Consider the following 15,444-nt stretch of genomic DNA (forward strand, 5'->3'; position numbering starts at 1 on the left):
GGAGCTAATGGTTTTGGCCTTTTTTGGGACGGGCGTTGGGCGGCTGAAGCCTGGCCATCGAGTTGGAAGCAAGTGCGGCATAGTATTGCCTTTTTGGAATTTTTTCCCTTGGTGGTTGATTTGGCTATTTGGGGTCCCTACTTGACTAATAGGAATGAGGTTTTCAATGTGGACAATCAGACTGTGGTTTACTTGGTAAATTCGCAAAGAGCAAAGGATGAGAGAGTGCTCAGGCTGTTGAGAATGTTCTTGTTGAATTGTTTGAGATTCAATATAATGTTCAAGGCTAGATACGTACCTGGCATTAATAATGATATTGCTGATGCACTATCTTGTTTTCAGTGGCAGAGATTCTGTGGTTTGGAACCGGGAGCGGATGTGCAGAACACTGCAATACCTGGGGAGTTGTGGGAGATAGGAAAGTGAGGATGTTGGAGCTGGTACAACAGTCCATAGCTCCATCAACGAGGAGGAGTTATTTTCAGGCCTGGTTGGAGTTTCTGAATTCAGGTGCTGTACAACGGATGGGTGGGTTTGACTTTTGTTCGAGGAGGTGTGATGATGCTGTTCGTTTTATTATGCAACAGATTTGTGACTGGGTTGTCTGCAGTGACAATAGCGGGTAAGTTATCGGGGTTTCATTTTACGGTAAGTATGTTTGTGGTCATGATCTGGCGGAGGGTGAAATTTGTAGAATTTTGGCTGGCTGGACAAGGTCAGGGGGTGCGCGAGGGGATCACAGGCACCCGATTACATCTCAGCTATTACGGGCATTATTGGGAGCTCTGGTGGAGGTTTGTTTTTTGGTGTGGGAAGTTCGTTTGATATCACTTTGGATGTCTTGGTTATTTCACTGTGCATTTCGGGTTTCTGAGCTGCTGGGAGTGAGGAGAAAAGAAGGCATTTCACGTGTGGATGTTCAGGTAAGAGTTGGGGATATTTGTATTTGGTTGCGTTCACCTAAGGTGGATCAGTTGGGAAGGGGCCAGGAGGTCATTTTAAAAGGTAAGGACTCTTGCGATTGTCACCTTAGGCTTTGGATTTCTTTTGCCGGATTATTGCCAGAATCTTCCAGGTTGGTATTTGTTCACCAGGATGGTTCCTGTTTATTGGCTTTGCAATTGCTTGCGGTTTTAAAGATGGCAATTAGAAGGTTGGGTTTGGATCCAAAATTTTATGGCACACATTCGTTTAGGATTGGCGCTGCCACAGAGGCAAGAAGGTTGGTTAAACCTGATGAAGCCATTAAGGATTTGGGGAGGTGGAGGCTGCAATGTTTTCAGGGTTATGTGAGGTTGTATAAGTAAGGATGAGGTTCTTTTAATTTTATTCTTACACTTTCTCCCCCTCCATCTCCTTCTCCCCCTTTCCCTTTTTTCCCCGTTTGTTGTGCTGTTGATATTTTGTTATGCACATTACTTAAGATATGTTCTCTTGTAGGTTGCGTCGGGGCCCGGACAGAGCCTGTTCTGTGTGAATTGTTGGGCATTCATTTGTTCGTTGGGCTGAGAAACAAGCTTCATCACGGCATTTTGGTCGGCAACTGGGTTTGGATGGGGCAAGGATCAAAATTAGTTGGGTGGGTAAGAGTGGCATGAGGTGGGGAGAGTTATTATATGTACTTTCTAAAAGACTAGAACAAGGGGTTTGCCCAGATTTGTTGGTTATCCATTTGGGAGAGAATGATTTGGTGTCGCTATCGGGTATTGGCCTCTTGAAGGCTATGAAATTGGACTTGGGGAGGGTTAAAGAACCTTGGGCAAGTACACATATTGTGTGGACTAGTTTGGTGCCTAGGAGAGTTTGGAGGGGTGCAAATTCCTTTGTGGGTATAGAGAAACAGCGTAGGAAGGTGAATAGGGAGATGAGGAATTTTTGTAGGTCACAGGGCTTTTCGGTTTTGACTCATGAGAACATCATTGGTTTAGATGTGGAGTTATTTTGGCAGGATGGGGTTAATTTATCTTTCCTGGGCAATGAGCATTATCTGTTGGAGCTTCGAATGATGATTGCAGAGTTGTTGGGTGAAAAACTTTGGGATCGGTAGGTCTGGTGGGGCAGGAAAACGCCTATTGGGTTTTCCTGTGTGGCAGGGGTTTGTTCACAGAAAGCCTTTGGGGGGGGGGGAGGGGATGGATGATAAAAGATGAGAGGGCAGGGAGTTTTCACAGGCAAGGGTAACTGCAGAAGGTGGATAGCAGGACAGATAGGTAATGGGTTGGTCCGGGCAAGGTGAGGATGGGACAACGGGTAGTGCTGAGGAGTAAGTTTAGAGGGAGAGGGAGGGGCTAGGAGGTCAAATGTTGTATTAGTGAGGATTTATGTAGTTTTGTGAGGCTTTTATGCCAAGGTTATGGTTTATTGCCAGACCTGTTCTATTAAGGAGGCCTTTTACCCCTAAGAGAGAGTGTTGTGGCCTTTGCACTGTTTCACCCAATCAATTTTGACATCTAAGTTTTTGGAAACATCTGTAGAAACTTGGGGGTTGTCGAGGTCAAACAGCCAGATTCGATGAAGTCCAGCGGAGAAAGTGCCAAAAAAGGAATCTCGGATGTGTCCGAATCTAAGCACGGACTGCATTCAATTGCAAATTAGCTAATGGTTTTATAACTTGTTTATTTTAGAACGTGTTTCTTTTAACATTCAAAAATTCGACTCGCCCTCATTTGGAGAGTAACCTGATTTCCATATATATCCATCCTCTTTAAAAGCAACTTGGCTCTATTAACTTCCATACTAAAGAAGCATCATGCTCCGAAAAAGATTTTTGATACATTCACTCTAACGGGATCACCCTTGTAAGTACCCGGTTGCACCCTCCTCGACAACCAACAAGTCCACATATACTATCTTTCAACGTTAAAATCTCTCGCGAGCCTGTTTTGCTGTCCTGCATGCGTTTGTAATGGTGGTAATCGAGTATTTCCGGTAACTTGAATGCCTCTTCCTCTGGTTAAAGCTGTTGTCGGGATGGTCGTAACAACGGTCGTCATTATTACATGCCAAAACACAACGGCCATTTCATTATTATATGTTAAAACAAGCCATCAGTTACTATACTAAGAAAGAAAACAGATATTTGACTACTGGTTATGGCCATAAACATTATTTATGTAAACGGAAAGATTAAAAAACCTAAACTTTTTTTAATAGAACGTATCCCACAAATGTACACAATGTTTTGCATTCTATATGTGTTAAAAATCAGTAACTCTTCGGTTCAAATTGTGAATAATAAGAAATGCTTTATCGCCATATTTGGTTCATATTTCCCTAAATTTGCACCCTTACAAGATGGCTGCTCCATTGACGTGCGTGGCTCGCGTTAGTGGCGCTGTTAGTGCTCGGACAAACCTCTATGTATTTTCATTATTCTAACTGGGAGGGCGCTTTCCCCAGTTTTTTTTAACAGGTTAATTCCTTGTTATTTCCAGGGCGATTGCACCCCCTGCTGGCCAATCTAACGGCCATCAAGTCGAGCCCGGCCGGCAGGGGGAGCCAGGGAGTGAGGCTGAGCACTGGCACCCGCAGAGGCGGGAGGATGAGCGGCAGATTTAAAGGTGCCTTTACGTGCAAGCAAAGGCTGGTCGAGAGCACAGGAACAACCCGAGTCCCAGCTGCAACGGAGACTGCAAGGTAAGAAACACGATGCTTCCCGTTCACCTTCAGCTTATAAGCGACGTTCGCATTTCTCCACCGCTCTGCCCCGTCGCAACCTGTGTTTGTACACCTCTACTGTTTGTTCTGTTAGTCCAAACACCTGTGTCTCATTCACTCCCGACACTCATCACGGCATCATAGCTAGTTTGCATCACTGTCTGTCTGTATTCTTCTTCACCCCTACCCACCTCCCCGGTGCATCCCCTGCTCGTCGGTGCCCCCTCACTCGTACCACCCAGTGCCTCTTTTCCTCCCCATCATGTCCCCGAATCTCGTTATCGCCTTCATCGACTCCACCTGCCTTGTTTCCACGTCCGCAGTGAATGTTTCTGCTCCGTGAACACCCCTTCCACCCCCCAGCTGTTTTTGATTTGAGCTTGTTTACCTTCTGAACTTCCTCCACTGTCATACCTCTCCCACTTTTTGGCTGTTGTGTGCGTTTTTTTTCCCTCTGCTTGTCATAAAGGTAGAAGTCGACAGTTGGTGATTATTCGTTCTTATCAAAATTAGATGTGCCACACATTTCCTGGCAGACCTATAGTCTCAAGCATCCAATTCCGTTTGTGCAACGGTACAACGCCAAATAATCTGACGCAGCTCACTGTCCTGTTCCTTGCGCCACTTACCTGTACACAGTGCAAACAGGGGTCTAGGTGAATAATTTCCGACTTGTCACCTTTCTCCCAGCCCTAAGTAAGATCGTGGAACATGTTATGACTGCCTACGCGATTTGCGAATCTTGAACTCCATGATTAGACTCAGTTTGACGTCAGACTTAATCAAAGCACTGAGTCTGCATTAGAGATAGCTCTTGAATTCCTTTGGTCCACCTGGGATCGGGCTACCCCTGCCAGCCCCTTGATCTCTCCGCTGACTTTGACATGGCCAGCCCTCCATTTTTATCAACAGATTCAAAGGTAGTGGCCTTCTGGGGTCTGCATTATACTGGTTTATTTCTATTCCTTTTCTTGAACCAGACTGTCTGTCTCACTTCCTTATTTCACTCTAAAGAACGGCTCATTTTTTTGTAGGTTGTTCCAAAGAGCTTGTTTTCTTCCCCATTCTTTTGATTAACATTTCTGTCCATTCCCTGATTGTGAGTTTTGACTTTCAACTCGGTTCGAGTTCAGATGATACCCAAATCCTGCTTAAATCCCACAAATATAGCTCAAATACCTTTAGAGCTATCTTTGTGCAGTACGTAACTGGATTATGTCAAACATTATCAAGCTGAACAGGGAAACCTCTGAAATTATTCTAGTGAGAATACCCAATAGTTTGGAACCAGGGGCTTTGGCTCACTTCGCTTGGTACTCCACCTTTACCTGCCAACTGGTTCGATCTTGGCCTGTTCTTGAACAGCCAGGTATTACAAAAATAATAATACCATGTATGTCCTGCTTCATGCCTCTGTGGAAATTTCTCTCTTTCCTCCCTCGAAACAGCAAGAGTCCTCCAGTCAATGAATGCTGTTATATTATCATGGCGTAGCTATGATAATGTATTTTATATTGGCCTCTCTAACTATAAAATTGGCAAACTGCAGAGGATACAAAAGATAGCAATCTGCTTGGCGGTGAGTGGTCCCAGTAAGGGTGACAGTGCTGGAATCCTACTGATTCCTTCACTGGAAGTAATGAAAAGTAGAATCTAGTTTAAGGCCCTCTCAGCTGTTTACAGGCCTCCTTCAAAACAGCTTCTTACCTGATATCTTCTCAGATTTGTCGCTGCACCCCAACCATGTCACATAGACCTTGTGGTAAGCTACTCTTGCAAGTTCCTCGGTTTTGTGTACTCCTACTGGATGATCTTCTGTCAGTATTCTGGACCCTACACTGCGAAACTAGATGGCTTTTCAACTTTAGAAAACAACGTCTCATTCCCTGTTTAGGAAAAAAAAAAGGGTTAAAACATATCTGTTCCCAGTAGCCCGTCTTTCTTTTCTGTCTCCCATGTTCGTTTATATTTTCTTGTCTTTTTTTCTGTTACTCTGCTTGTCCCGGCACCAAGCTGTCACTGAGTATATGCAGTACTTCACAACTAAATAACTATAGTAGATGTAGGGTTGGAAACGAACCAGTTAACAGCATCCAAACCTAGTAAATTATTACATAGTTTGCTTCTCTACTCAGTAGGCAACCCTTAGGCGAGTGAAAGGCCTAATCCTTCTCTTTACCACTTAGTTATAAGAATTGGGTGGTAGCTAGATAGTCCTTACTGAGCACATACAAAGAATAGAAATTAACCTTGAGATGATTAGTGTAAACGAAGGGGGCAGATACAGATGTTATAAATACTTCCTGCATTTTTCAAGCATTAGGTCTGTAGGTAGGTTCTTGCAGATTCAATGTATATTGCCTGATAGAGAAGGTAACAAGGTTGCCTTCTTTATAAAGCAACTAACAATCAATTATCGGTTTTCTTTGCTTCCTATGGAACATTTATCTCAGTATATGGCTGAACTCCGGTAGATTCTCTTTTACGGCAAAGCAGGCCTGTTTTGTAGATTTTGTGAACCTCCCCAGGGAGCCATTAGAGACTGACTTCATGTGATTAAGTTTGCTGGATCCTTAGCTCAGATAATGAGGGAGTGACTTTGACTTTGGGAACGCTGGCGACTAAGTCATTACCATAGTGTGTACAAGAGATAAGAAGGCAGGACCCTCACAGTAAACAGAATGCTGAAAGATTAGTTGCTGCTGTCAAATTTTGTAAAAATCCTTAAGGCCTTGGGGGGTGAGCCAGGCAGTCGGGGTTCAGTTTGTGGTGGTACTGCATCACCCATGATTTGGTGAGGATTTAATCCAGATATAGTAATAGGTGCATGTCCTTGCAATAGTGATGGTAGAAGATACTCAGGTTTATTACGGAAATATCAAGAGCTTTGTGCTAATGTTGAAAGAAAGTGGTAGTGCACGGCCTAGCCGATAGAGAAGCAGAATTATTGGCATGAACAGAGCCATTTCAGAACCTGGTCTTGAGGCGATAGCATGATTTACAGTATGAAAACCGCCATAATGTTGAGCTGTATTGGCAGACTAGAGCCACCACCTTTCATGCTGTGTATGTAGGTCATTGTCAATTTGTATTAGTCCACAGTTTCTATAGTGTGCTATGGTCTAAAACCTGATTTAGAGTCTCTCACAGTGTGTCCCTGAAACTACCTTCAGAACCCCCTTTCATCCTTCTTTGATACCCCCCTACCTCTACGAGATAACCTTTTCTCACACTATTGCAGTTGCCAGCATGATGTTCACAACCTATTTCTCCAAAGCCCGCTGCTGGATATTTCACGGTCACATCCGTCATTTTACTTACTTTCCGAGATTAGAGATGTCAGTGAACCATTTCGAGCCTCACAAATGTCCACTGCCTCAGAGCTTACTTCAACTCAAACCATTAGGGAGACTCTGGTTGGTCCCAACTATGCCAGCTCTCTTGCTTGGCTGGTGGTGGCTTGCAACTTAAACCTCTGTACCTCTACGTAGCTAAAAGGGGTAGGCCGCATAGTGGAAACACAGGCTGGGCAGGTTGCTACGTAAGGAGACTTTACTATGAGGCAGAAGAGCTGGGTGAATTATTAAATACGCTTTACCTACATCATTCTTTCCCTACAATTGGCATAGTAATCTGTATGAACGTTTTCCATGGAAAATTTCCCTATCGGCCGATCAGAGCCCCTGGGAGAAGCATAGATGTCTGAGTCAATTTAGATGTTTCCTGTATAATCTGCTCAATACTTTTAGTCAAGTAAATGACAGAGGATGCAGAGAGGCTTAGTGATGAGTTTGTTTCCTTCTGCTCCCAGTTATCATAAGATTCCATGGAGTTATCCAGATAAAAAAACTTCTACACAAAAATCCACTGTTGGGAATAGAGAATATATAGATCTTGTGACAATATGTTGTGTATATATAAATAATTTTACCACTTTATATAAATAGCACTTGGCATCATTGACATGAGTTAGGGAAATCTTTCCTGATGCATTTTCCGTGATGAAATTCTTAAGCTGGGAGACAACAATTGTCTAGGTAATTAAAGAGTGATGGGATGGTAATTACTGTCCATAACTGGCAGTGCATAGATGTTATTCAGCAGGGGTATGGTATAATCGGGGACCAATGCATGTTTGAAGAGTTAATGGAGAATGAAAGCAAGACAGATAGCTGCTCTGTTGTCTAACAATGCAGATAAGTTGTTTTGATGTTGAAAGGAGTGTTTGGTGTTTTGCACTCCACATGTAAAAGACACAAGTGACCATATCATGTTATTCCCATCTCTTGCTAATTCTCTCCGATTTTGGACATTGAGCATGATTACCAAATCATTTTGACTCCCTACTAAAGGATAAGAGGAGCAGGATGGAGGTGTACAGGATTGGTTCAAGATTAAAAAACAACTTCCTGTGTGTGGTGGTGTGCTTTTTTTTTTTTTTTTTTTTTTTTTTTTTGTCTGGGGGGTGGCATGTGCATACTTCATTGTGGAGTTACATTTTTTTTCTTGGTCTGAACGGTGTTGCGTGGTTTCATATTTTATATTTTCTACTGCTGAGGCTGGAAAAGGTGAAGGTTTTTTTTTATTTTTATTTTGTTTTTAAAACTGCCATCCCATCCATGCCACCAGCTAACTTGGCTTGGTGGTATAAAACGCAGCAAGGAATGTCCAATTTTGGGGGTGTTGTCTTCTGAGAGATAAGTGTTCAGGTTGTGGCAGTCAATATTGTAGTTGATACTCAACCAAATTTCTTCTTATTAAGGTTGGCTTAGAGAGGGAGGTGTGTTGACCGAGAAAATATGCTTAAATATGCTTTGCAACCAATCTGCAGTAATGGGGTCCTTGACCAAGAGCAAGTCTTTTTTGGAAAGAATAAAAATAGGGTTCATTCTTGTTATGTAGGATTCTGGATTAGTGCTGGCTTAAACAGTCGACACTGAAAGAAGCAAGAGTAGTGGCAGTGATATCGGCGGTAACGCCAGTATGTGTTAATGGGTCTCAAAAATACTGAGGGGGGAGACCAAATTTGGTCATGTTTTCTATTAGATCTTCAAATAAGAGATTGCACGGGGAGGAGGGTGTGTAGCTAATTCAGATTGCTCTCAACGAATTTGGCTATAGAGAGTGCAACTTGTCTGAAAATGAACCTGAAAGGAAGGGCCCTGGGGAGATAGGAGTAGGTGGCAGCGTGAAGAGGTTGAGTATCCTTTTGAAATCAGGATGTCCATAAATTGTGGAGAAGCTGGAGTCAACTAGGTGTGTCAAAAGACTAACATTCAACTCAATAACATTTTCCTGAACGTCCACGTGGTTAGCCACAGTTGATCTTGATTTGTGAGAAAGGAGCTAGGGAGAGGTTTGCGTCTGAGACAGGGAAAGTTTTGCCAGAATTCATTTGATGGCAAACAGGTTAGTCAGACTGTTATCATACCTAATTGCAGGATGATCTCAGTCTACGGAGGGTTAGAATGGCATACTGTTTTGACTTGAATTTGGGACAAATGGTGTTTTGTTTTCACACCACTAGTGGAGGGGGGAGGCTAGGGATATGCCAGAGCAGGCCTCTAGAGGACTACACGCTTGTGATGAGCGTTTCGTTGTAGGTTAAGCTTGGTTTCTCATTGTTGTTTAAAGAGATTTGAGACAGTGAGAGCCTGATTTTATATAAAAGAGGAGTTAATTGAAGTGCAATCTAAACAGGCCTGGAAAAATCTACTCAATCACTCGCTATGGTGAGTCATAATTTATCAGGTCGAGCTATTTTTAGGACCTACTCCCCCTTCTGGTGAGTTGGCAAAGAACAGGTGTTCTGTTCAGTTAGAAATGGAGGCAACAAAGAAGCCTTTAAATCTTCTTGTCAGATTTGCTCTTTTTTCCGAGTCAGAGGGCAAAAGTCAGTTTGTCTTATAATTAATTTTTCTTCTCACTACAGAGTTCTAGGATTTTGTCAGGTTTTTCCTAGCAAGTGACATTTTAAATAGCTAAGTCATCTGCACAAACGTAACCAAAATATATTTCAGTAGTTGTGAAAGCCCATTGTTTGTACTTCTGTGTGTGGTGAGGGTAAAAAATATTTTAATGAGATGGCAACAAATCAGAATACTTCACTTGGTTGTGTGAAAAAAATACATGTTTTCTGAAACTCGACTTTCACAGATTGTTAATCCATTATATAGTTTTATCAGTAAAGCTGCAAGTTAGTGGGAAGGTTTTTGGGCTTTTCTTGAAAATATTCTGTCTGTAAATGACAGTGTTCAACCACATCATGCTTTAGTAATATGTTTATTAAAAGTGAGTGTTTATACTCAAAATGAGAAACATTCCTGCCCGGTTGGCAATGCTGTTACTAAACTAAGAGGTAAGTAAAGGATCATGTGTTACCTGTATGTGGGCTTGATTCTTTTGATACATGGAGCAAACATTTAGGGGGTTATTACAACTTTGGAGAAGGTGTTAATCCGTCCCAAAAGTGACAGTAAAGTGACGGATATACCACCAGCCGTATTACGAGTCCATTATATCCTATGGAACTCGTAATACGGCTGGTGGTATATCCGTCACTTTACCGTCACTTTTGGGACGGATTAACAGCTCCTCCAAAGTTGTAATAACCCCCTTAGTCTCTTAAACAAACAGGGTTTTTTGTATAGCACAAATGCTGAGCTCACATATTTGAAGGTGCACTCATCGGTGACAATGAGGAAAAAGGTGAGACTGTAAATTTAAAATATTTGACTAGGATCACAGAATTTGAGACCCGATTACAGTCAAGTAGATAGTCCAGTTACTCGACCTGCAGGTCTAGTAACATTTTAATGATTTTTTTTTTCATTTAGGTCTGCTAAAGAAGCCTCTGGAAGTGTGGCATCATTGTGCGTGGAGCAAGGCAAGATTCTAATTTAATGTTTTAGGGATTATAGCAATTGTGATTGAAATGGATTCTGGGTTAAAAGTGAATTCATCTATCGCTAAAATTAGTTAGTAATGTAGGGTTATTGAGGAGGCTAGGGAGTGTGGGGAAAGCAGACTGGTAGTTGGCATGGGTTCTCTGCAAGGAAAAGAGGATACTAATCACAAGAATGTGGCAATTACATCTGATTTGTGTAGGAAGTTGGCTCTGTATGTGCTATTTCAAAGTAAGGAATAGCATGCACAGAGTCCAAGGGTTCCCCTTAGAGGTAAAATAGTGGTAAAAAGAGATAATACTAATGCTCTATTTTGTGGTAGTGTGGTCGAGCAGTAGGCTTATCCAAGGAGTAGTGTTAAGCATTTGTTGTACATACACATAGACAATAAATGAGGTACACACACTCGGAGACCAATCCAGCCAATAGGTTTTGTATAGAAAAATATCTTTTCTTAGTTTATTTTAAGAACCACAGGTTCAAATTTAACATGTAATATCTTGTTTGAAAGGTATTGCAGGTAAGTACATTAGGAACTTTGAATCATTTCAATTGCATGTATACTTTTCAAGTTATTCACAAATAGCTATTTTAAAAGTGGACACTGTGCAATTTTCACAGTTCCTGGGGGAGGTATGTTTTTGTTAGTTTTACCAGGTAAGTACGACACTTACAGGGTTCAGTTCTTGGTCCAAGGTAGCCCACCGTTGGGGGTTCAGAGCAACCCCAAAGTTACCACACCAGCAGCTCATGGCCGGTCAGGTGCAGAGTTCAAAGTGGTGCCCAAAACGCATAGGCTTCAATGGAGAGAAGGGGGTGCCCCGGTTCCGGTCTGCTTGCAGGTAAGTACCCGCGTCTTCGGAGGGCAGACCAGGGGGGTTTTGTAGGGCACCGGGGGGGGACACAAGCCCACCCAGAAATTTCACCCTCAGCGGCGCGGGGGCGGCCGGGTGCAGTGTTAGAACAAGCGTCGGGTTCGCAATGGAAGTTAATGAGAGATCAAGGGATCTCTTCAGCGCTGCAGGCAGGCAAGGGGGGGCTTCCTCGGGGAAACCTCCACTTGGGCAAGGGAGAGGGACTCCTGGGGGTCACTTCTGCAGTGAAAGTCCGGTCCTGGGGGCTGCGGGTGCAGGGTCTTTTCCAGGCGTCGGGACTTAGGTTTCAGAGAGTCGCGGTCAGGGGAAGCCTCGGGATTCCCTCTGCAGGCGGCGCTGTGGGGGCTCAGGGGGGACAGGTTTTGGTACTCACAGTCGTAGAGTAGTCCGGGGGTCCTCCCTGAGGTGTTGGTTCTCCACCAGCCGAGTCGGGGTCGCCGGGTGCAGTGTTGCAAGTCTCACGCTTCTTGCGGGGAGATTGCAGGGTTCTTTAAAGCTGCTTCTTTGGATAAAGTTGCAGTCTTTTTGGAGCAGGTCCGCTGTCCTCAGGAGTTTCTTGTCGTCGTCGAAGCAGGGCAGTCCTCAGAGGATTCAGAGGTCGCTGGTCCCTTTGGAAGGCGTCGCTGGAGCAGAGTTCTTTGGAAGGCAGGAGACAGGCCGGTGAGTTTCTGGAGCCAAGGCAGTTGTTGTCTTCTGGTCTTCCTCTGCAGGGGTTTTCAGCTAGGCAGTCCTTCTTCTTGTTGTTGCAGGAATCTAATTTTCTAGGGTTCAGGGTAGCCCTTAAATACTAAATTTAAGGGCGTGTTTAGGTCTGGGGGGTTAGTAGCCAATGGCTACTAGCCCTGAGGGTGGGTACACCCTCTTTGTGCCTCCTCCCAACGGGAGGGGGTCACAATCCTAACCCTATTGGGGGAATCCTCCATCTGCAAGATGGAGGATTTCTAAAAGTTAGTCACTTCAGCTCAGGACACCTTAGGGGCTGTCCTGACTGGCCAGTGACTCCTCCTTGTTATTCTCATTATTTTCTCCGGCCTTGCCGCCAAAAGTGGGGGCCGGGGCCGGAGGGGGCGGGCAACTCCACTAGCTGGAGTGTCCTGCGGTGCTGTGACAAAGGGGTGAGCCTTTGAGGCTCACCGCTAGGTGTTACAGCTCCTGCCTGGGGGAGGTGTTAGCATCTCCACCCAGTGCAGGCTTTGTTACTGGCCTCAGAGTGACAAAGGCACTCTCCCCATGGGGCCAGCAACATGTCTCTAGTGTGGCAGGCTGCTGGAACTAGTCAGCCTACACAGACAGTCGGTTAAGTTTCAGGGGGCACCTCTAAGGTGCCCTCTGGGGTGTATTTTGCAATAAACTGTACACTGGCATCAGTGTGCATTTATTGTGCTGAGAAGTTTGATACCAAACTTACCAGTTTTCAGTGTAGCCATTATGGTGCTGTGGAGTTCGTGTTTGACAAACTCCCAGACCATATACTCTTATGGCTACCCTGCACTTACAATGTCTAAGGTTTTGTTTAGACACTGTAGGGGTACCATGCTCATGCACTGGTACCCTCACCTATGGTATAGTGCACCCTGCCTTAGGGCTGTAAGGCCTGCTAGAGGGGTGACTGACCTATACTTGCATAGGCAGTGAGAGGCTGGCATGGCACCCTGAGGGGAGTGCCATGTCGACTTACTCGTTTTGTTCTCACTAGCACACACAAGCTGGCAAGCAGGGTGTCTGTGCTGAGTGAGAGGTCTCCAGGGTGGCATAAGACATGCTGCAGCCCTTAGAGACCTTCCTTGGCATCAGGGCCCTTGGTACTAGAAGTACCAGTTACAAGGGACTTATCTGGATGCCAGGGTCTGCCAATTGTGGATACAAAAGTACAGGTTAGGGAAAGAACACTGGTGCTGGGGCCTGGTTAGCAGGCCTCAGCACACTTTCAATTGTAAACATAGCATCAGCAAAGGCAAAAAGTCAGGGGGCAACCATGCCAAGGAGGCATTTCCTTACAATTTGTTATAAAGCAAATATTTAATTTAAAGAAGTAATGAAACGTATGTAGTGCCTTCCCATTGGCAGTGTGCCTAATTGACTTACACTGTTTTATGCATAGGAAGTCTTTAGTATTGCACGTTCACTCACATCTTGTTACCCTTGCTCACATCTTATTACCTCTCACATTCACTCTGTCTTGTTTACAGGACTATTATTGCATTAAAACCATAAGAGTGCTATATTCCAATGTTTTAATAAACAAATTCCTGAACACAGTTGGGGGCGGGAGACACTCACCTACTCATTAATGAATATTAGAACATTGTAGGAGTGGTCAACCCGGTCAATAAAATGGTACCTTGTGAAACCTTTAAAATTTATCATCACACCAGAGTAATTAACAGCCCTGAAGTCTGATGTGCCAGAAATGTGATGCTTTAAGAATGCTCACCATTGCTTTTCTGTACTCTGGCTGACCAAATTAAGTTTTGTTGCTTTTGTTTTGACATTTCTAGCTGGCAAGCATCACCATGGCGAATGTCTCATTCTAGGTCAGCCTTTATCTTTTAACAGACATCACATTGTATTCTGGAATTTGAAGTGTTGCTGTTAACATTGTAACAATGGGCTTAACAATATCCCAGCATCTAAATTGCAGTTGGGTAAAAGGCCAGGATTAGCTGATGGTATCACACAGAAGACCAAGCACCTTGCAGCTAAGAAGTTTTTTGGTATGTGGAAAGTCTTGTCATGTTTTCACCTCTTATCCCATGTGCGTATAACATCACTCTTTGTACATGTACCTGTCACTATACCTTTAATTAAATGTTTACCATTGGGTATTTGGCAGGTGACCTATCAATACTAACTTGTTAGAAAACAGGGATGATATATCAAAGGGTTTTACCCATGCCGTCTGTGGGTAAATGTGATAGTACATATTGGCCAAGATTCATATGAGCCAGCATTTTTACCAACCAGTGACTGAATTAAACACTGCCAAAAAAAAGGATTACAATATTCCAAGATTTTTTACAGTGTAAAAAAATAATTAGCTCAGACCTAAAGTATGCTTCTAAACCCTAACCCAAGCACACAAAATTGGAAGAACCAATATTTTAGTGACACCCCTAAACAACAAAACACAAGCGGATTTCTCTCAGACCAGTTTTTCTTGCTGCTGACATGCATAAAAAGTTACAATGCGTTAACCCTTTCAGAAAATAATGTGAATGGCTTATTCGCTCTCAATTTCCTTTTTTGAATGGCATTTTAGTTAAGGGTGTGCAGGTGTCTGTCGGTGTTTAGGTTTACACTGTTGAGGACTGTTCCTTTTCTGTTGAGTTCTATCAGTAATTTTAGGTTTAAACCTATAACAGGATCGCCCAAACCAGGGGTCTCCAACCTTTTCTGTAATAAGCTACTCATGATCAATAAATCTTCTTGAGCTACTAACATGATTAGTGTTGTATGCCTTTATGTGGGAAATCTATAATAGCCAAAGATTAAATGCCCCTGACACAGGATAACATAGGTAATAAGTCATGTGGCATTGGGAAGGTTTATCACTCCAATATCAGCTTAAAATATGTTTTTGGAAATTCAACCATCAGCTTATCAGTTCTGACAACGCATACATTTTCATTGTCACTACACATTGTCTAATTTTGGTTTATATATAATAATTCAGTCTAGCAAAAGCTTTTAATTTAGCAGGCTAGACTGGACACAGGAGAGCTACTTCTAGGTAGCTGGAGAGTTTCCAGTAGCTCACGAGCTACTCGTTGGAGGAACCTGGCCTAAACATTGTGTATAGTGCATGTTGGTAGAAAGGACATTAATCCCTAAGCAAGCGCTAACCTCGGTAAGCTGGAACAATGCTTATTTTTAAAATGTACTGCAGGCATATGCCATAAAAATAAGGAGGGGGGGGGCATGCTGACACCAAACCATAGCAGCTATATATTTGAATGTTAAGTTTTTAACCCCTTCTGTGCCGCGGACGTAGTGGTTACGTCCTGCGG

The 15,444-nt window shown here is 43.4% G+C and overlaps 1 protein-coding gene across 7 annotated transcripts in view; it reads left to right on the forward strand.

Annotated features, from left to right (window-relative positions):
- Positions 1-3,383: 3,383 nt before the first annotated feature.
- Positions 3,384-15,444, forward strand: part of CEP57L1 (centrosomal protein 57 like 1) — a 112,550-nt gene continuing 100,489 nt past the window's right edge. For 2 of the 7 annotated variants that reach the window (XM_069235463.1, XM_069235462.1), the window contains exon 1: positions 14,079-14,151. In XM_069235463.1, coding sequence (XP_069091564.1) covers positions 14,104-14,151 — 48 coding nt within the window. In that variant the 5' untranslated portion in view covers positions 14,079-14,103. Of the gene's footprint in view, positions 3,637-10,493; positions 10,544-14,076; positions 14,152-15,444 lie in introns of those variants that run through there. The other 5 variants (XM_069235460.1, XM_069235461.1, XM_069235464.1 and 2 more) reach the window with 5 other exon arrangements.

This window comes from Pleurodeles waltl, chromosome 5 (genome assembly GCF_031143425.1).
Source record: "Pleurodeles waltl isolate 20211129_DDA chromosome 5, aPleWal1.hap1.20221129, whole genome shotgun sequence".
NCBI classification, from domain to species: domain Eukaryota; kingdom Metazoa; phylum Chordata; class Amphibia; order Caudata; family Salamandridae; genus Pleurodeles; species Pleurodeles waltl.